The sequence below is a fragment of the Lolium rigidum genome, chromosome 1 (genome assembly GCF_022539505.1).
Source record: "Lolium rigidum isolate FL_2022 chromosome 1, APGP_CSIRO_Lrig_0.1, whole genome shotgun sequence".
NCBI lineage: Eukaryota > Viridiplantae > Streptophyta > Magnoliopsida > Poales > Poaceae > Lolium > Lolium rigidum.
This window is the reverse complement of record NC_061508.1, coordinates 347,108,752-347,131,498: the sequence shown is the minus strand read 5'-3', so window position 1 is coordinate 347,131,498 and position 22,747 is coordinate 347,108,752. Positions and strand designations below refer to the sequence as shown.

Below are 22,747 nucleotides of genomic sequence, written 5' to 3'. Positions count from 1 at the left end.
GGAGCGGCACTGTGGCATCTTGTCAATAGGTTAGTTCCAGAAAACACATAAAAACGATATAAAGTGTGAACAAAACATGTAGATATTGTCATAAAACAAGCATGGAACATCAGAAATTATAGATACGTTGGAGACGTATCACGGGCGTCGAGCTGGTGGCTTGGCGGCAGTGCTGGGGCATTCCAGCCGGCAGTGCCGGGGTCGGCGGCAGTGCCGGCCTGTGGTGGGCGGCAGTGCCGGCCCTGGAGCTCCCAGCTCCTCTTTCTCCTTCTCTTACATGCCTCCGTGATATCGGTCTTGCGTCCTCGGGTCTTGTTGCGGTCAGAAACCCACCGGCGGGCAGCGACGGGCAACACCGTAGAGCCGGGAATCTCCCAGGACTGCGGCTGGCCCTGGTCCCTCCGAGCGACGGCCCGCAAAGCCTTCGGCACGCACGTCCGATGCTGATGCAAGGGCGTGCCACTTGACCTATACACGGTCGGGGAAGGTATTGGATGATGCCTCGCTTAGTTTCCTGCATGGCATACACGTAAACGTTAAATACGAGCCTCGATCGGCTCTCAGGTTGTCCTGTGAATCGGCTCAAAGAGCCGATTCACCCATGATGCGTACGAGGTGTACGATCAGATGGTGGTCCTGCTTGATCAAGATAAAGCTAAAGCGACCTACTATGATTTGGGGTTTTCACCGCATAATCGGCACATCCTACTCGTGATCGAGCATCAGCGGCCACGCACGGTGATCGTAAGCCAACCCTAGACAAGGCCTAAAAACCAACACGAAGTTGATCCTCGGAACATCCTGTCTAGGGCTAGCAAACTACACCCTACGCGCCATCTGGATCCTTCGACCCGTTTGTAAGGCCTAACGATGCGGATATTAAACTAATCCTTGAAGAACAAGGAGCAATCATAACGGATCGGATCTACTAAACAATGATCAAGCGGGGTGCCGCCCTTACACCCAAGATAGGCGTAAGGGCGGCTAGATGCCTAAAGGTTGCACGACGATAGCATATGATATGATGAACAATGCTAACCCTAAAACATCTATGATAACTACGTTGCTCGCCATCAAAAAGGCTTCCGTACAAGCAATGCATGGACGACGAATAAACGTGTGCTGCCTAGATCGCAAGATGCGATCTAGGCAGCATGGTGCTTACCCGGAAGAAACCCTCGAGATGGGGGAGTTGGCGATGCGCCTAGATTGGTTTGTGGTGAACGTGATTGTTGTTTATTTCATAAACCCTAGATACATATTTATAGTCAGGGGAATTTCTAATTCAGGCGTGCACCTAACCGTGCACGGGTTAAACTCTAACTTCTAAGCGACACGTATCCTACTATGTTACGGATACACGGGCAAACTAGCCCAAACTTGGTATGGAAGGCCGATTCATGTATTTCTTCTATGTATATTCTTCACGCCCATCTCCAATCGCGGCCCACCTACGATCCGGTCAAATTCGGTGATAACACATGCCCCCTGGTTTTGGAAATGACATTTCCAAAATCATTACGCTTTTCCTTCGTCGGGTCATGTCGTGGCAGAGCAAAACTGCCGCAGAATCCTTCATCATGATGCCTTGCCTCCTCCACTTCTCCGCGTGGCCTGACAAATTTTTTTTTCTTCCGTTGGGCACCACTTCCTCGGAAACTGCCGTGGCATTGAATCTCCACTATACCCCCTTTTATTTAACCGTTCCAAACAGTTTGCTTCTTCATCCTCTTCGCACTAGCACTCCAAAAGCCCTCCTGCGCCACCATGTCTTCTTCTTCCTCCGCCTCATCGGGTCTTTCCATCGAGTCCTCCTCCTCCCGCGAGCCGACGCCGGAGTGGAACCCGGCGGAGGCCCACGCGGCCAACATCCGCCGCGCCATCGAGGCCGGGGATGAGCCGAGTCACGACTTCTCCATCCGGTCGGAGGACGACAAGTCCTCGACCGATGGGGAAAGTGACCTCCGCTTCCTCGCCGACGGGGAGACGGAGGAGGAGGCGATGACGATCGCCTCTCCTGCAATGACTTCACCTTCTCCGAGGAGGAGGAGGAGGAAGAGGAGGAGGAGGAGGAGGAGGAGGAGGAGGAGGAGGAGGACGACACCTCCTCGACGAACCGCCGGCCAAGCGCCACTGCCCGGCCGGGGAATCTCGGTGACTTCGACGACGGCGACGACGACAACGACGAGGAGGATGAGGACAACGAAGGTCCCGCCGGCGGCCGCTACGGCAGGCGACGATGAGCCCGCCGGGAGTAGCGCCGAGCGGCGGCGACGACGGCGACGACGAGGGCAGCGACGGCCCGTAGATAGGACCCTTAGCATAGGATCGAGTAGTAGTAGACGGGGCAATGTATCCCCTTAGTACTTCCTTTTGAGAGCAATCGGCTCTTTTTATGTAAGAAATCTCGTTTATCAATGAAGAAGTTCCCCAATTTGATTTTGCCGATTTCCTTTATGCCAATTTAGCCGATTTCCCCTCATACTGATTTTGCCGATTGTCTCTTAGCCAATTCTCAATTAGCCGATGGCAACGCATCGGTCCCTCATAATCCGTCCTTCATCTCTTCGACTACGGAGTGATCGTAAACCTGGTCAACGCTCAGTAAGCCGATGTTAGCGCATCAATCCCTCATGATCTATCCTTCATCTTTTCGACTGATGAGTTTGAGCTCTGATGGACCACCACCTTTGAAGAAGATCGCGACACAGGACTAGCCGATGGCAACCTAATCGGCTTCCAAAAACAGAGCATCCACCAGGCCAGCTGCCCCCGAGCCTCAGTCGAGGTGCAAACAGTGATGAGGACACGTAATTCAGACAAATGGACCCGAGCTCGATCATGTCTGAGAGAGCTACCATGCAGAGCCAGCCAGAGCCGATCACCCTTCTTCCGTTGAAAGCCGATACTGCAGATGGTCACCGGCGGCTTTAGAAACCAAAACTCCTCTGACAAAGAGTTGGAGGTCCTCGTGTCTTGAACACGCATACTTGGTAGATCCTGTGTCGTTGTGCTAGAGTCGATGGCTATGCATCGGCTTTGTTCCTCATGAGAATTTTTTTACGGGCCGATTTTTCCTATCGGCCCCCAATGTTTTCTCTGCACATGTATCGCACATGTTCATCCGATTAGGTGCCCCCGAGCCGATTCCGCCGGGTAGCTGCTGATATCGGCTGCGTGAGTTAGCCAAGGCACTATATGTGAACGTCGGCTCTGTTAGGACCAGTGTGGATTTCTTCCAGCTCATCAGCCGACGCAAACCCATCGCCCATTAGATTGACATTGAACCCAGGCAGAATGAATGGTGAAGATAATTTTGGCCGATTGCTGGAATCGGCCTCCATGTTAAATTGTTCAATGAAGGTTTTGCAATGTTCCTCCATAGATCCTTGGGGCCGATCACATGGATCGGCATCGCCATGTTTGTCCATAGATGTTGCTCTTGTTACACGGTCAGGCCGGTGGATAAAACCAGCCTAACCCCGTCCTTTGTCACGTCGATGCGCTCGCGATCGTCCAAATTGATGCACGAGAGTGGCTCTTGGCACGATGTCTCCCAAACATTCATGCCGGCCGTTGAAATCTCGGCTGAATCATCTGCGTGGACGACTTCTACTTCATCTCCATCCCTTGTATTAGGCATTGGTGCATCGTGGATGGAATGCAACGGTTGGCGTGGATCCAATCTCTCCCTAGTAGGACGGCATAGGAGCTCTTGCTTGTCGACAATAAAGAACGTCGTAGGGACGGTTTTCCTTCCTACGGTCGGATCCACGTTCGGAACACCTTGTGCGTCGGATGCTTGGCCGTTGAAATCGCTCGGTGTCACATTGGTCTTGATCGGATCCGAGCTAGAGCGTCCCAACCGACGTAGCATGGAGTATGGCATAATGTTAGCTGCCGCTCCGGTGTCTACCAACATCTTGTTGACGAGGCTGCCCATTGATGTAACCTCGCAAGTACGGGGCCTTCGGATGCCTGTAGCTTCTCTCTCGTGGCTTCTCAAAGATGACCGGCCGTGGGCCGCGATCAGGTTGTGCCACGGGTGCTTCGTCTAATCCTGGAGCACTAAACTCCGTTGGAAGGATGAACACCATGTTGGTGCCGGCCGATGTCTCATCGTCGGCTTTCTTTTGTCCGGGCGCCACTCTTTCCTTTGTGGCCGACCTTCTTCGTCCGGGGTTCGCTGAATTTTAGCGGCCGGATCAGGCCGCGCCTTCCTCAACGTGTGCGGGTATAACCTTTCGGCTTCCTCCAACCCACGTAGACGCTGAACCCTTCGCTTTTGGGAACGGCTGAGCCCATCGGGGCACCACCTTGGCCGATGATACTTGTCTTCTTCTTCATCATCGTCCTCTAGTTCCTCGAGATCTTCCACCCGAGCGGACTCGGCATGCTTGTTCCGAGGCGGGAGAGGCCCTAGACGTTTGAACACGGACACGTTAGCTGCATCCTTCTTCTTTTGTTTCCATTCGGGCAATTGCCGATTGTGGGCAATCGGCTCATTCCTGAATCCCGGCGAGTGTACGAAGAAGGGGCAGTCCCAGTGCCTATCCACGTCGTCTTGCTCTCTCGACTTTTCCTTGGCGTGGCGCTCATATCGCTCCTCGTCGCGATCATGCCGACGGTGTCTCCTGGCGTCCCTAGCCAGACGATCTCTTTCACCATCGTCGTTGTATCGCCGGCGTTGGTCGTATTGACCCACGTACTTGTTGAGGAGGTGATCAGAGAGAGGTCGGCTGATATCTTACGTTCCTCACTTCTCCCTCTGTGATGTAGCGCTTGCCATCGTGACGGCGCCGATCGCGTGGAGCGGCTTCCTCTGTGTCCTTGCTATGAGAGCAGGCTGCCCTCATCTCCGTCCTTACCGAGTGGTGCCCGGGTCCTACCATGTTGATATTGCACGAGAATCCTGGCTGGCACCCTCCATGGTAAGTATACTCCACCATGTTAACGGCGGGGAAGGGGTGTGTGTCGACCTTCATGGCGTGCTGGCTGAAAATTAGCCGCCCTTGTTCTATCGCCATTTGGACCTGTTGACGCCACACCCTGCGGTCGTTGGTGGCGTGGGTGAACGTGTTATGCCATTTGCGGTATGGCTTTCCGTTCAGCTCTTGCACCGTGGGGATCTTGTGGCCTTCGGGTAATTTTAGTTGCTTCTCCTTGAGTAAGAGGTCGAAAATCTGCTCAGCTTTGGTCACGTCGAAGTCAAACCCTTTTGGAGGACCTTGTGGCTTAACCCATTTACGGGACACGGGGCTTGCCCCCGAGTCCATTCAGCCACTGCTACCTCTTGATCTCCCGCGACACCTTCATCTTCATCCGCCTCAACCGGGACCACCGCACGCTTGAATTTATCCTGGTAAACATACGGGTGGCGCTGTTCATATGCTGGCGACTACGCACCATGTGCGCCGGTGAAGGGTAGTACGCTTGGGAGGCCACGTCCTTGATCGATGATGAGAGACCCACCACCGCCAACTCGGCTGCTTCTTTTTCACTTACATGAACCGAATAGCATCGGTTCCTAACGGTCTGAAGCGGCTGGACGTATTCCTCGCTTGTTTCCCCGCGCTTCGTCGTACTTGTGCTAGATCGGCAATGCCAGCCTCGGAAGCCTCGAGTGATACGCACGTGGAGCTGTTCTTCCAACTACTTCCAAGTCCGGATTGAGTTTGGTGGCAGCGATGTGTACCACCCGAAAGCCGATCTGTGAGGGACTGTGCGAAGAACCTCACACGCAGCTCGTCCGATGCTTGAGATCGTGCCCGAGCTGTGCCAAATATCGGCTCACATGCTCGATGGAGCTGGAACCATCTGATCCATTAAACTTGGTGAAATCAGGGAGCCGATATTTGGGTGGTAGCGGGATCAACTCGTACTCATTGGGGTACGGCTTGGAATAGCCGATTGTCCCCCTTTTCGGCATCATGCCGAACCGGTCTTCGAATTGTACAAATCTGATCCGCGGTGATAGGCTGCAGGCGTCGAACTACGAAGATTCGCCGGGGTGGCATACTTAGCCAGCCATGCTTGCTTTTCCGGCTACGAGCCAAGCTGCGGGAGGCTGAGCTCTGGAGGTTTGTCGGAGTGGCGTACTTAGCTAGCCACGTCTTCTTCTCAAGATCTGTTCCCGACGTTCCTCCCGCTGTTCCAGAAGTCCCTGCTGTTGCAGCCTGATTCGAGAGTGCCCAGTTACTGCAGTCTGGCACGTATGCGCACGTGTAGCCGTGGGGGATCTCCTTGGGCGCCTCATGTAAGAATTGGTAGTCACCACCAATCTTGTAGACGACGTATGCCGATGAACTCGGCACTTCTGGTGCTGCCAACGCGAACGGCAGCGGTGGACGGGACTGGAGTGGCATCTCTCCTTGGTAAGTCCCCGGAGCTGGTCCCGACGGAGAATGCCGATGGCTCATGATTTCTCGGATCACGCGCAAGCGACACGCTCCAAAGTGTTCACCGAGGCTCTCGGAATGGCGGTGCGGCGAATGAGCCACCATGAAGTTGATCTCTGACGCGAGCGACCTGGTGCGTTCTTCGACGGGGTGGACGAGGTCCACTCCATCGAGCGCGCCTTCGGGTGAGAACCCTTTCCACCCGATGCCATGTGAGCGGGTTACGTGGAAAGAGCCGATGAGGTCGGCTTCGAGGACTGCCTTGATCTCGTCATGCTTCTTCTTGAGCTCCTCGGTCGGATCCTCGTACTTGACCGGAGTGCCTTCCGCCATCTCAGATGTAGATGGCGACGCGGTTGATGTCGAAGATTGTCCCACCGGGCGTGCCAGAATGTGTTGCGGTCAGAAACCCACCGGCGGGCAGCGACGGGCAACACCGTAGAGCCGGGAATCTCCCAGGGCTGCGGCTGGCCCTGGTCCCTCCGAGCGACGGCCCGCAAAGCCTTCGGCACGCACGTCCGATGCTGATGCAAGGGCGTGCCACCTGACCTATACCTGGTCGGGAAGGTGTTGGATGATGCCTCGCTTAGTTTCTGCATGGCATACACGCAAACGTTAAATACGAGCCTCGATCGGCTCTCAGGTTGTCCTGTGAATCGGCTCAAAGAGCCGATCCACCCATGATGCGTACGAGGTGTACGATCAGATGGTGGTCCTGCTTGATCAAGATAAAGCTAAAGCGACCTACTACGATTTGGGGTTTTCATCGCATAATCGGAACATCCTACTCGTGATCGAGCCTGGCGGCCACGCACGGTGATCGTAAACCAACCCTAGACAAGGCCTAAAAACCAACACGAAGTTGATCCTCGGAACATCCTGTCTAGGGCTAGCAAACTACACCCTACGCGCCACTGGATCCTTCGACCCGTTTGTAAGGCCTAACGATGCAGATATTAAACTAATCCTTGAAGAACAAGGAGCAATCATAACGGATCGGATCTACTAAACAATGATCAAGCGGGGTGCCGCCCTTACACCCAAGATAGGTGTAAGGGCGGCTAGATGCCTAAGGGTTGCACGACGATAGCATATGATATGATGAACAATGCTAACCCTAAAACATCTATGATAACTACGTTGCTCGCCATCAAAAAGGCTTCGATACGAGCAACGCATGAACGACGAATAAACGTGTGCTGCCTAGATCGCAAGATGCGATGGTGCTTACCGGAAGAAACCCTCGAGACGGGGAGTTGGCGATGCGCCTAGATTGGTTTGTGGTGAACGTGATTGTTGTTTATTTCATAAACCCTAGATACATATTTATAGTCCGGGGGACTTTCTAATTCAGGCGTGCACCTAACCGTGCACGGGTTAAACTCTAACTTCTAAACGACACGTATCCTACTATGTTACAGATACACGGGCAAACTAGCCCAAACTTGGTATGGAAGGCCGATTCATGTATTTCTTCTATGTATATTCTTCACGCCCATCTCCAATCGCGGCCCACCTCTGATCCGGTCAAATTCTGGTGATAACAGGTCTCCATGGCATCCTCTCTTCCCTCCGTACTTGTCGTCGAGTTCCTATCATCAAGAAGTGACGGAGTATGAAGTAGTATATCATTTCAAATAGGCGATTCCAGGCACGCGTAAAGGAGAAGATTCACCTTTGCGTGCCGTCTTGGCGATGAAGCACATGATGCGGTGAAGACCGAAAGTTGCCCCGTATCAGAACTTCTGCGAGGAGTTCCACACTACCAGCATCTGTTGGAATAAGGCTTCATGGCTGAATTTCTTACTACAATGAACTCTCGCAACAGCTAGCCAACGGGTGCTCTCTTCCAATTCCTTCTCGTTCTCATCTAATATGAAGTCATCGAACTCATCTTCTCCAATCTCCAGATTGCCAAACATGGAATCAATCCCCTCCTGGGCACGTAAACTACCCGACTCAGAGCCTCCGCCGCCATCCCCCTTCCAGCCCTTCTTACTCGCATCAGCAGCCGCCACCGCCTCGCGTCCGTCGCGCTCGACGCTGACTTTGCCTCTGACATCCTCGCGAGTGGACAGAGCAACTTGAACCACGAGAGCAAGACGACCTCCAAATCCCAGCGAAGGAGGGGAGATTGGATCGAGACCCGCAGCCGCGCTCGATTGTCACGGAATCACTTTTGACTCGCCGCCGGAATGGAGAGGATAAAAACCCTAGGCGGGTAGTTTTTTATCTACTCTTGTTATCGAGCACACCCTAAAAACCGCATCTGTGCGCTTGATAAGTCTGAACCGAACAGGTTCGCTCACAAAAAAAGTCCGAACCGAACAGGCCCGAAGGCCCCGAACGGGCCGGGCCTGAGTCGGAATATAATGCACCCCAGAGCGTCGTGTCTGTGCTCGCTAGCTGGTTCGTGTGGAAAAAGAGGAGTCATGTCTGACGCCGGCGGCGGCGAGGAAAACCAGGGAGAAGAAGGGGCGAGCAAAATCTCGTCCATGTTGCAGCCGCTACCAACGCCGCTCTTCTATAGCCGGCGGAGACGTTCCTCGCAGCACGCCAATTCGCAGCGACAAGAAGAGATGCTTCGCCCGGGATCAGAGCACGATCTCAAATCGAAATCGATCTCCTGCGAACCAACCACGGAGGTGCTTGATGAAGAGATGGATTGGCAGGAAGAGGAAGAGGAAGAGGAGGAGGAAGAAGAGGAAGAAGAAGAAGAAGAGGAGGAGGAGGAAGAAGAAGAGGAGGAGGATTCCATGGAGACTGAGAAGAAGGAGTTCGCTGAACACCTTGCCAGATGGGAATCCAGTTTTGGCAAGGGATACGAAGTTTTGAGTGAGTAAGCTTATCTGACTTTCGCATGCTTTTCTTCTTGTTACTGCACGATTGTCTCAAGCAAACCTCCGGGAGCCAAAAATATCCACTCAGAATTTAGAAAAATAAAATCAAAGTTAGATAGTGCTTATATTAATACAATACACAAGAATCTCCACTCAGATCCAGTGGCGGAGCGTGAGCAAAATATAAGAGGGGCCAACTCAATAGAAAACATCAAAGAAGCATTAAAAAAAGGAAAGCGCTAGGAATCCCTCGGAGGCACCGAGTTCTTCCAGCCTCCTGCTTCATAGACCAACACGTGTCCACTTTTAGGCAAAATCCTGACTTTATTTCGTCGCAGCAAAAAAAATCCCCGCTTTTGCTTCATTGAAGCAAAAAACGGTTCACTAAGGAAAAAAACATAAAAGACCACTTGAAGGCAAATTTAATTGGAGACCCGGTTTTTGATTCGTCGCAGCAAAAAAAAAACGGACCGCCTAGAAATAAAAAAGAAAAGACTCACAGGAGACAGATTTCGCCACTCCAGCTTAGAGCACCGCAGCCCCGGCTTGAAGCTTCGCCACCGCCCATCGCAGCATCCGCCCTCGTTGGTCGTAGGCTGGTAGCTTATGCAGTCACCGGTGGCAGCATTCATCGGCCCGCCTTGCAGCACCGTCACCGCCGGCCTGGCTTGCAGCACGGCTGCCGCCGGTCGCAGCATCCGCCATCGCCGGTGGTAGCATCCGCTGGCCCGCCTTGATGGACCGCTGAGCCACCTTGCTGCACAGCCACCGCCGGCCCAGCTTGCACCACAGTCGCCGCCGATCGTAGCATCAGCCATCGCCGGTGGTAGCATCCGCTGGCCCGCCTTGCAGCACTGCCACCGCCGGTCTCTGCAACCGCCGGCGCCGGTGGTAGCATCGCCCTGACTCCATTAAAAGCATCGCTCCACACCATGGGAAGCACCACTCAACACCATGGTAAGCACCACCGTTGCCGGTGGGCGGCGCAGTCAGCGTTGCCTAGAAGCACTAGCCGTCTTGCGTGGAAGCACCCTCCATCGGCAACGCAGGACCCATGGCCTCCATCTCGGCGGGCCGAGGGAGCTGCACGTTGCAAATAAACTTGTACTACTAAAGTAGCATAACCACATAACATTTGTAGCATAAAAAGTGCAATTGTAGCACCCCCAACAACATGTCTACTACGGCCATCATCACCGCCGCCTGCTCCTTGCAGCACCGTCGAACGCCCATGGAAGCACCTACGCCCAACTATGGAAGCATCTCCGATAAACCATAGCAGCACCGTCGGCCATGGCCGGTAGCACCACCGCGCACCGGTGGATGCGCCGCCATCCGCCTATGGCAGCACCGCCGGCCATGGCTGGTAGCACCGCCGCGCACCGGTAGAAGTGCCGTCATACACCTATGGCAGCACCACTCCGCCGGTAGCATCATCGCCCCCGCCAGCAGCAGTCCCGAGTGACCTTTGCAGCAGCCGATAACATCCTTTGAAGCTCCGGCAGCCTTTGCAGCTTTCCCCACCACGCCGTTCACTGACGCATCCCCTTGCAGCACCGATGACTGACGCTCGACGCAGCGTCGTCCTGCTATCGCCACACCGGCAGCCAGGCCTCGCGGCAACGTGCACGGAGTTCACAACGCGGCGGCGCCGACTACCAACAACCGGGAGCACGATGGCGCCGGCTTGCAACATGCACCTTGCAACCCCTCCAGGGGTGAAGCATGGCGGAGGTCGGGCGGCGCGCGTGGATTTCGAGCGGCGGCCGGCGAGGTGGAAGTTGAGGTCGCCGACGCGGGTGGATTTCGAGCGTCGGCCGGCGAGGTGGAAGTGGCGGTCGCCGGTGCTAAAGGGTGCCCCGAGGCTCGAGGTGGCCGGCGTCGATGTGAAGGCGGAGGTCGGCACCCTCGCGAGGTGGAAGAGGAGGTCGGGCGGCGGCGGCGCTGCGTGGAGCACTTCGGCGGCACGGTTGCCCATCCGTCGAGGCCGGCCATCTCGGCGGGGGGCGGGGGAAGGGGGGCGGCGGCGCACCGTCGAGGCCGGCCGACGGGCTCCCCTACGCTCGAGCGTGCGATTTATTTGGGAACAGAATTCGTGAAGAAGAATGACCAAGGAAGAGGATTGATGGGCCCCACACGCAGGAAAGGAGACGTGCCGCGTGCGCGTCCACATGATCCACGCCTATGTAACGACCCTCCGCTCGGAGGTTGCTCGAGCCGCAGCCTCCGGAGGATCTAAATCATTATCCTTAAAAAAATGGGGCATTTTATATAACATATGTTATATACTAATAGATGGCAATGTCATGATGATATATAGGATATTGTTCTCGCAAATGCAACAGACATAACAGGTTAGAATACACCCCAGCATTATGGACTGTATTTTGGATGCTCCAAAAGAAAAGACAGCATATAAAGCCTAGCTAGAGATGGTTTTTCTTAGCTTTAAAATCAATAATTATATCTAGGTGTTCAGTTTAGGCTGCATAGGACCAAACCTCAAGTATGCTCTTCGTACATCTTTGCCTCTGATTTTCCTATCCATCTCCATCTCCATCTTCCTTTTGATTTACATATTCCCTAGCCATAGCATCAGGAATGGAGTTCAACAGCTTCTTCGTTTCGCTTTAAAAAAATTTCATCGCCTTCTGTTTCCCCATTACTCCCTATATAAAAAATAAATAATTAATGCATTAATTGAGAAATTTGAGCAATTCAGTGGATTAATGGAGTTCTAAACTACCGATGCAACCCAATTTTCAATGAAAAGATCAGAGTCAGAAATACATACATAAACTAGGCGCTGGTGCCCACCGCTGGCCGGTGGCATACGTGCAGGTTGGGGCGCTGGGTGCAGGGGCTGGGCGGAGCAGCAGCCGCCCACGGTGCTGGATGGCGTCGGCGCAGCACCAGGGGGAGGATCGAGGGGCGAGGATGGGGGTTGACATGAGACCTAGCGATTGAGTGAGCTCGCCATGGAGATCGGCGAACGCGTGATGATCTCTATTCCCTTCCGTCGTGGGCTGAGTTAGAGGACATAGTAAAAGTAAACTTTCGCCTCCACTCCGCCCGTGCTCAGATCACTGGAGCCCGGGAGCCAAAAATCTCCACTCCGATCACAAGAAAAAGGATTGGTACATCTATGAAAAAAATTTCTCCAAGACTGCAATACTGTAGCTGACAATAATACAAAATTTTGCATACCAATACAATAGCTGGCGAGGGATTACCAGTATGGCAGTCTCTTTCACAGCAGACTGTAGTTTGTACAGAACAGCAACGTAACAAACAGAAGTAAGCATAATTCAAACACCCTCATTACATTACAATTACATTATTGGGCAAATAACTCTGCAGAATTTGATTACAAAAAAAAAGTTTATGTTCGAGGAAACTTAAAGGACCTTTCCGTTTCATTTCATTGTAAGGGTAGGGTTTTCGTTACAGTCCTCCTAGGAGGTGAGACACAAACAAGAACAAAACAAAAAAATTAGTGCACATCCAGGTCATTGGTGGCACAACTCCATGCCCAGTGGCTCCTGCCTTAGCCCATTGTGTTGCTTCCTCCTTGATTCTGTTGACAAGCGTGCTGATAGATGGGCACGCTTGGTCGCAGATGCATTTGTTACGATGCTTCCATATGACAGTATCATCCAAGGTGTGAGCAAGGTCACAGAGGCGAGGCCTTTGTACATTTGCATTCGAGGTGCTCTGCCTCACGTTGAGCCACCAATCCATTCAGTGGATGGTGGTCTGCAAGTCATGCACAGCCATGATAGGATCTCATGCCAGATTTGCCTGGGAAAAGGGGCACTCGAGGATGAGGGTGGCGCATTGTCTCCGGCTCCTGGTCGTAGAGAGGTACCCTCGGGTGTTGCTGCAGACCGCGGCATGCAAGGCGATCAGCCACCCAGCAGCGGTCCAAATTGGCCATCCAGTGAAAGTACTTCACACGTGGATGTGCCTAGCTCTTCCAAATGAGCTTGCAAGCTCTGCAAAAGATTTATCCATGGAAGGCTGCTAGGTAAGCATATTGTGCAGAGTAGATACCGCTCGTGGTCCACTTCCTTGTCATCTTGTCAGGTGACATGGATATGCCATATCGGGTCCTTAACATTGGCGTCCCTGGTACAAAGCCCATGAAGAAATCCATATGAAGCTGAAAATAATGACGTTATGTAAATTAGGAAAGCTAGGCCCATATCGGGTGAACCGACTTATGATGTAACATGACCTCGAGGTGGACTATGAGACCTAACACACTATATAAGGGCTAGGAGGAGCCACCGAGGAGGGACAGATTCAACTAGACGAAACACCCTGAAACCCTAGTTTCATATAATACAATCTTGGCGATTCGCCCTTGATCATACTTTTCGTCGGCTGCCTAGTTTGGCTGACCGGTTTGTTGATTCGCCAGTGTCCTCCTTCCTAGAAACCCAAGTCCATCATCATGGGCATACAATGTTAACCCTTTGTCATCAGGTTTTGCCAATAGCGTCTTTTGATGGATCAAGAGCCAGATTTGTAGGTACTGGCCAATTTGTTGGATGCCTAGGGTTCCATGATGTCCTACGCCCATCGATTTGCCAGCAGATCATCGGCGGCGGCCTCCTCTGCGCCGTTTGGGGATGCAGCGTAGAGGAGGGGCGCAATATCACTGATGGAGCGCCCCTCTATCTAGCGGTCCTCCCAAGAATTTGGCGATCTAACATTCCCACGGTCATAGTGGTGGAGGCGAAGAAAAGGGAGAGCTCTTCCGTTGTGAACTGTAGGTCAAGGCCACTCCACGCATGATTCTCGTATGTGGCTGAGCCAGCATAAGCTTAGGTGAGGCCAGTTCGCTCCAGGTCGTGGGTGCCAAGGCCACCTAGCAACATTGGTCAGGAGACACGGCGCCAGTTCACATGGCAGCTGCCTCCATTGGCCTCAGCATGTCCTGCCCATAGAAATCCCTGCTGGATTTTCTCGAGTCACTTGACGATCAAGTTTAATTCTAACATCAAAGTAGAACTAGCTTCCCACAGTGAAGATGCAAACCATGCCACAAGAATATCAGCTACTCATTTCCCTGTTGAATTATTCCCTCAAAGCATTAGTACAATTAGGAAGGAAGTTACTACTAATTGCTCAAACAAGAATTGGTACTCAAATATTTGTACAGATTGAAGACTTTTGACCCTCGACTAGAGGTTTTGGTAAAAACAACATAACGATATATGCTGGTCAGTTGTTTAATATCAACCGTAGGGGTAGCTCCTGCTGTATTTTATTGCCAAGATGAGTACAGAAAACAAAGGAGCTAAGAGCATCTCCAACAGGCGCGCTAAATCTTGGCGCTGTAAAAGCGCTTTGCAACGCGCTCCATCCATGTTTTGCGCGCGAGGACATATTCACCTCCAGCAGAAGCTCTAAATCTTGGAGCTGTAAAAATCCGTAGTTATTTCTGCGCGTGACTTATATAGCGAGCTCTTTCCGGCGCGGTAGATATAGTGCACGACATAGCGCTTTTGCCCCAAGCTGTATTTTACAGCGCTGGTTACAGCACCTGTTGGAGCATTATTTTGCGCCCGCGCGCTAAATCAGTCACTTTTGTGGATACAACGCGGGATAGAGCGCCTGTTGGAGATGCTCTAAACTAATAAGTGCTTTAGGTACAACTGGCAGAGAGAAAGCATGAAAGAACTAAAGCAGTTCACACCCTTCAAGAAGTGTTCAGCAGTAAATTCATGTTATTTCGTTTAAATCTGAAAGTAGCAGATGGAATCAGATCAATATATATTGAACTAACTATATATTGCTAAGGCAATAGTGAACGGGTCAACTATCTTTGAAATGACTAGGTTAAGGCTGACTTGCATAGGCAACAGTCCAAGTGCAACATCCATTCCTGTCCAGTTTCTAGCGAAGCTAGTAAGACAATTAGTACTAGACTGTTAAACTACCAGGTCCATCCTGATGCTGCACTAAAATTTAGTACTCTAATATATTCTAACAATTTGCACTAGTCTGATTTTCATATACTAGGATATAATTTCATAGAGCCAACAAAACATAAAAAGGTGAACATTTTTTAACTGAGTATAAGATGAAAATTGGGTACAATGTGTGGATGAGCCCGCTTTAGCAATGTTACCGGCAGTATGTAGCCAAATAAATTATGTTTTGTAGCTGATCAATCGAGTAAAATCCACACTCTCTTCAGTTAGTCCATTCATATTCATATTAGAGTATTTGCCATACACAGTTTACTAATAATTGGGTGCTACATGAGTGCAGCGACTTTCAGTCCAATGCTCTTTACACACTGCGCACCGGGTTTTGTCCCGTTTGGGGCTGCTCGTGTCGGAAGCCTACAGATCTATTCTATCAAAATTGCTAAAATAAAACACCTGAAGTGGCCACTGTATGTGTACGGCGTGGTTGCGGCGCGAGACTACGTGGATAACAAACGCAATATTCTGTTCTATCGCACAAGCCATTGCTACCAGACCCTCACTAAAAATGTAAGTATCGTATTCTTTGTATTTGTTTTACTGTTCTTATTGCCTGCTTGTTGATTAGTTCCGGACTAACGATGATATTTGCAGAATCCTTATTTGCACTTGACTGGCCCTTGTCGTGCAATTATGTCCAAGGAACCCGTCGAAATAGAAATCCAACTGAAATTAAGGGGACAACCTGAGGGTAGAGCATTGATCAGTAGAGTTTTACGATATAACAATCCTCACAATCTTGACCATTTTTATTCCTACCCCTCCAACCGCTTGTGCAAAATGGAGTTATGCTTCGAACAACTCGAACGGTCATGCCAGGCCACTGTGGTGGGTGTTCATGCTATTGAAGGGTCGCCTTTTAAGTATGGCGGACAAGTTGTTTGTTCTACATTACCTTGGGAGGATCCTTTTAGGAAAGTTGTCCTATTTGATTCAAAGAATGGGACAGGGCGAATGGTTTGTGAAGGAACAACAAGTGAAGAGTCACATGGTTACCTCGATCTGTCAAGGTGTGTTGTTTCTGTACAAGGAATGCTCAAAGTTTTCATACATACCTACTCACGCTCTGGTGCTATCCTTGCAAGTGGTCGGGTGGTGTTCAAAGCCAAAGAATGCCAAATGAGTAAAGCTACGTGTGTTCTTCACGGCAGCAAGGCCTCCAAAGGGAAGGACTCTAAAGTAAAGATTACTGTTGCTTGGTCCCGCCTGGTTACAACCAAAAACTGTATCGAGCTTAAGTGCCTAACTAATGTTTAGTGAAGCTCGAGCTTGATATTGCTATGAAAGTTCGGTACGCATCTTGCGATTGAGCATAACTCCTAAGTTGACTGTTCTACAGTATTTGTTATGTGAACCACTAATATGAAGTAGTATAATAATTAGACCAAATACATGGCATTGTTAAACAGTCCGTTTCAAGTCTAGTTATTAACATTTGTTAATTTGAAATGAAAAAAATAAACAACGGTAATAACGTCAATGTTAAGTTGAGTACTTAGTCAAAAAAGGTTAATAACACCTATGCTCAAAACTCCCACTTCTGCATCGGATTTAGATCACAAGGCATCTCGAGCTCTACAATGTATTACATATCACCGTCAACCTACCCCCCCCCCCCCCCACCCATACACACAGACACACCCGCATGATGTCGACGATGGAAACGAAGCTCCTGTCGGAGACACGCGGAAATTGACCTCACCACCAATGGGGATGATGCGGCGTCCAGCGGAAGTGAGGAATGAAACTTAGGGTAAGGGGGCAGGGTCTTAGGGTTCCATGGGTATGCAAGTCGAACGTTGTTTTCAGGGAGCTGGGCGGAAGGAAAAGAGGATCCTAGCTAAAGTTGTCTCGCCCTGCTTCAAAACTATAGGGCGCGCGCTACGGCTTTGACCTAACGACCTCCGTTTGCTGGAATCGGAATAGTTGAGAACAAAGTGGCGAGCTCGTCGGCGACGAAGCTTAGGGTTTTGGGGTGAGGGGAGGTCGCCGGAGACAGAAGAGATGGGGGAGGGACGTAGAGGGAGGTCCGGCGCGGGTGGGGCGGCTAGGCGCGCACGAGAGTGCCACTAGCCGTGGGTGGCGGCGGCAGGCGGTTAGGCCAGTGGGAGAGGAAGTGGGATCTTGCTCGGGGGCGGTGCTCGGCGGGAGGAAGAAGAAGGGGTGTGGATGAAGTAGAATTGTGCAGGTATGATGGGCTGCGGGCTGTTCGTGGTTTCCTTCAAGCGTCGGTGTCATCCCCGACGTGAAGCGTCAACTAGGAGCGTCCTACATGTGGTAGTAGCGCACCATGGAGCGTCTCCCTCGTGGGATGCTCTCGAAAACGACCCTTTTACTCAAATTGGAACATTTTTATAACTGAACAAATTTTGAATTCAAACAATTTCTAAATCTGAACTATTTTTACATTTGAACAAAATTTTAATATGCCCAATTTTTAAACCTGAACTAACTTTTAAATTTGATTTTTTTAAAAAAATTGATTTTTTTACAAACCAGCCAAAATAATCGAACAAATCAAACCGTGATTAACCTAAAAATCGAACTAGAACCTTCTAGAATGTTCATAAAACAGGAGATAAACTAAAGCAACTAAGCAAATACACCGCCTCTCTCAGCGAAGTCATATTGGATCCTGAGCACAAGTGCTCTTGCCAGATCAAAAAATTCGAAAATTATATTTATATGTTTAAAAAAATTATATAACAAAATTCTAAAAGTACCTAATGATGTACCCCACTAACCTACAAAATCTCAATTTCAAATATTTTGTTTTTTGACCTATACAAAAATGAAAAAATCTGTTCTCTTTTTGTAGATTTGAATCACTATACTCAGATCTATGCATTTGTTATTTTTCTGGAGCCTAAAATACACATTATTGTCATTTGAAAATTTACACGATTGTGGGATACAATACATTCTACATCATGATTTATTTTCAGATTTTTATGAAGCTTAAAAATATGATTTTTAATTTATTTTTCGAAGTGAGATCACTGGTGCTCATGTGCACCAAATCTCTGTCCCCTCTCTCAGTTGCTTTTGCGCTTAACGGGTTTCAACCCAAGTAGTTCGTGTGATGAATAGGCTTTGCTCCTTTTCAAGGCATGTATCTATCCACATTCATCCTCGACCTTAATGTTGACATTTTTAGACTCCAAAAAGTCTCACAAAGGCCTAACAAACGAGTTTTTCAGGCCATTCAAGGCTCTTATGTTGGCATCCCACAAAGGCCTTGAATAGGATCCCACAAAGGCCTAACTATTCCAGATATTTTAGGCGCCTGAGTTTGTTGGCCTAAAATATCCTCGACCTTAATGGGATCCTTTTTTTTCTCTCTGAGACCAAAAATATCTGGAATAGTTAAGTTTGCAAAATAGGGCTGAAAACTGCAGTTATCGAATTTTAAGCGTGATTGTCCCCTCTGAAAGCTTTTTAAATTGAAAAATAATAATAACATAAGAGTTTTTTTTTGCGAAAAGAAAAACTGTCCCCGTGGAAAAATGATCTGTTATCTAAGTCTGACTCCCCTAGCCTGCATGATATTGCAAAGTTTGGTTATTGCACGAATACAGGCTTGTTTAAAGGAGAGCAACGGCTGTACCTCCTGGTCTGTGCAAACCAATCGTCCGTCACAATCCCAGCACTAGCACACCAATTTAGATCGATGCCGTTGTTATTCCCACCGTCGCCGCCGGCTCCCAGGAACGGAAGCCGGCGGCAGCTGAGTCGGAGCCGAAGGAGACAATCCAAGAGGTCGGCCAAGAGGAGCTGGGCGGAGCTTCCCCTGGACGCGTTGCTGTGCATCTTCCACAAGCTTGACCACGCCGATCTCATGTTCGGAGGCGCGTCGACGGCGTGCCGCTCATGGCGAGGGGCCACGCACCAGCCCGAGCTATGGCGCCACATCGACATGCGCGGCCACTCCCGGCTCAACAGGACAGCGCGGCTCGCCATCTCGCTCAGCGCTGGGCAGTGCGAGGCGTTCTTGGGCGATGTCTGCGTCAACAACGATCTCATCCTTTTCCTAGCAGAGCAGTAAGACAACTCTACTTTCTGATATTCCTATCCACAATCCCTACCTTGTTTCTAGAGGTTTTACTTATTCGGCTGCCTGTCCTCGATATGCTACGACATCTGTTCTCACAAGTATTTATGTCTATATTTTGGCTACGTACTGAGGACATGAAGATATACCCTTGCAGGGCACCCTCGTTAAAGAGCCTTCGTCTCGTTGAGTCCTATGGTGTCGACACCGAAATATTTGCGGAGGCAATTAAAAGGTCCCCCCTGCTCGAGGAGCTCGAGCTTTCGCGTTGTAACATTAAACATGTTTGGCATGTGATTCAGTTCTGCCCACAATTGAAGCACTTTAGGCATGTCAAAAAGGGATACCACATCCGCGACAACTACTACGACACTGGTTGCGGTACCCACAACATGGAAGCCTCTGCAATTGCGAGGATGCCCGGGTTGCTTTCCCTGCAGCTCCTCGGTGACCACCTGGACAATGAAGGGCTATCAGCCATCCTTGACAACTGCCCACACTTAGAGTTACTTGACTTGCGCGGTTGCCTCAATATCCGCATGGACGGCAGCCTGCGCCTCAAGTGTGCCCGGGTCAACTGGGAGAAACTGTGCCGGTATACCTTAACTGATGACCGGGTGCATTTTTGCGTCGACCAACTTGCTCTTTCGTACGACAAATCAACTGATGACTACGAGGATTTTCAGCAATGGCAGACCTATTAGGTAGTACTGTTTTACGGGTGACACGAACGGCGACAGTGATTACGACCATACTAGCATAGTCAGAACTAAGACGACGGCGACTCTGATCATCGTTTTCTCTACCTTACTAGTGTTGAAGAGGCTGGTATTAAAGAACATCATAGGATTCTTGACAATGCAGGTATATTAAGAACAAATGAAATATTCTAAATCTGGATGTTCTGATGAAACTGCCTCAATATTTTCTTCCCTTCCCGCTCATTGATGTTTATAAGGTGTTCTCTTGCTTGTATTTGGCACTCCGAGTTTTTTCTCTCTCCAGAATTCACCTCGCTGCATCAAGTTAATTCATTTCACTAACGGATCTGTGGAATATAAACGGTTCCAACATTCGAGCCATAAAAAGTTGTTGGTAATGTTTTGCCTTTTCTTAGGGAAGACTGTGGTTTAGGTCTCCAAGGTTGATTGGAGAATGGTCGTGAACTCGTTCCTTTGTGTTCATAATCTTGTCAAATTTATTGCAGCTTTTAACTTTGTGTGTTCCGTATAACGTCGCCTGGATCCAAGAAAAATGATGTTCTTTCTCAAATCTTGGCTTGAGACTTGACAGTAAATTCTTTTGATGCTATTCCTAGCACATCATTTGTCAATACTGCGAATGGACATGCACTTTTCTGTCCGACTATCAGGTTAATTGTCTGCTTGATTGGAAAGCACATTTAGGCTTCATGCTTTTTATCCTTTACGAACCTGAATTACCTGGTTGACGTATCTGCTTTTTTTTTTTTAGATAAAAGGCACTCAAGTGCCCGACTTTGAATTAACAAAGCCAACAACGGCGAGAACGATACAAAGTGCTGAACCCAGCTTACATAACGACACCACACACCCACACGAACTACCGAAGAAGCTACAATCGGAAGCACGACCAAAAGGCTCAGCCAAAGCATCTACGAGGACTCGGAGAAGAACAGGAGTCTACAGTGTCGGGCCGGAGCTCACTCGAGAGCGAGCCATTTTCACGCGCGCCTCAACCAAACTCCTCCGTCGCAGAAATGCCACCGGAAGCCGACCACCACCGGGGACCGACCCACGTTGCTCGCCAACCGAAGAGCAGCGCCAAGGAAGCTCGACAAGGGAGGGGCACGGAGCAAGCCTTGCCGAAGATCGCCGAAGAATCACCTCCGTCACAACCTTCGGTGAGCCTCGCGCTATGGGCTCCAAGACGGTGTATTCAAGAAGAGCACGACACCGGAGTGCCGCCACCGCCCGATCCGAGGATCTTGGGTTTTCACCCGGACGCAGTAGAGGATCGGATATTGGCCTCACGGCGCCTTCAACAAGGGAACGCCGTCCGCGAACGCCGCCGCCGTGGCCCGAGGGGCAAAGGTTTCCCTTTGGCAACATCACCACCAACTACACCCCACAGCACTCGACTCGCCGACCACCACGCCGCCCTCACGGCCGTGGTAACCAGCCAACACCAGAGTCATTGGCTCGCCCGCCAACCAACATGACTCCCACCTTCCAGGGCCGCGCCCCGGCGTCCCAGCTCAGAGCTCAACGGAGAAAAGGAAGAGAACGAGTAGACTTCGCAGCGAGAACACCGGACCCCCCTGCCTGGATGCATCGAACCTGACTGGAGAGAGCCCTTCTGGAGGATCGGTAGACCAACAGCCCCCGTGGCTGCCGGCAACACCAGATCTGGACGAAATACGATGGCTTCGCATGGCACCAGGCCCCTGCCGGTCCGTGGGAAAGCCAACACGCCTCCAAGCACCCTCACCAACACCGGCAGGCCACCGCCGCCGGCCAAGCTTGCTACCAAGGCAGCACTCCGCACCTGACCACTGCACGCACCCACCGAAACGGAGATCCCGACCGAATCGGGGCTGGATCTGGGCTCAGAAGGGGCCCGGGCCCCTGCCCGGCCCGTGAGGCGCCAGATCCCAGCCTGGGGCGGCACACAGGGTCGTCGCCGGCCAAGGGGGCCACCAGCACGCCGACGGGGCGACCACGTTCGTCCTCCTGAGCCCGCCGAGAGAGGAGCTCGCGCCGCCCGAAACCAGCAGCCGCCGGAGCCGCCGGGGCCGCTCCGCCAGGCGACCGCCGCCACGAGCACGCCAGGGACGCGCCGTCTCCACGCCGACGCCGAGGATCCGCGCCGCCGCGCCCGACGCCTAGCGCGGCGCCCTCACCGGCCGTGGGTGGCCCGCGCCGCCACCACCGCGCGAGGGGGAAGGGGGCCCCACCGGCGCCGGCGCCGCACGGGCTTTGCCCGGCGACGCCCTCTGGCGGTGGCGAGACGGAGGGGAAGGGGAAGGGGGGCTCGGGGAGGGGCGCCGCCACGGGCTCCCGGCCGCTCGCGGGAGCGGCGCGAGAGCGCTAGCGTTAATTTTCTTTTTGCAGTCCTACTTCGATCGAGCAACTGTAATTGAACAGTTCCGTTGACGTATCTGCTGTCTGCGTTCAAAATCACAGGTGCAAGCTTTGCTTTATTTTTCAGCCAGGGTACCTTTTGTTTTTGTTTGATATTGTTGACACTTTCTATACATGCACTCACGTATATATGGATGTGCGCAGGTTGACATGTATTAGAGTATCCCGCAATTCATCAACAATTCAACATGGATGCATAAACTATAGGTACCATTGATCGCTGAACTTTTCCGTTTTATTGTTTTTGTTTTCATTTGAGAGATCCGTTCGGTGAAAACCTGCCCGACCACTTATACACGTTTTTAACAGGCGAGATTTGCGGAATTTGTTAGAGCAT

General features: G+C 51.1%; 1 protein-coding gene across 1 annotated transcript; it reads left to right on the top strand.

Annotated features, from left to right (window-relative positions):
• Window positions 1–8,795: 8,795 nt before the first annotated feature.
• LOC124684539 lies at window positions 8,796–16,642 on the top strand. Its single transcript, XM_047218828.1, has 3 exons — window positions 8,796–9,233; window positions 15,521–15,747; window positions 15,832–16,642. Exons 1-3 carry the CDS (start codon window positions 8,831–8,833, stop codon window positions 16,492–16,494), a joined length of 1,293 nt encoding a protein of 430 aa, XP_047074784.1. The 5' UTR covers window positions 8,796–8,830; the 3' UTR covers window positions 16,495–16,642.
• Window positions 16,643–22,747: the final 6,105 nt, after the last annotated feature.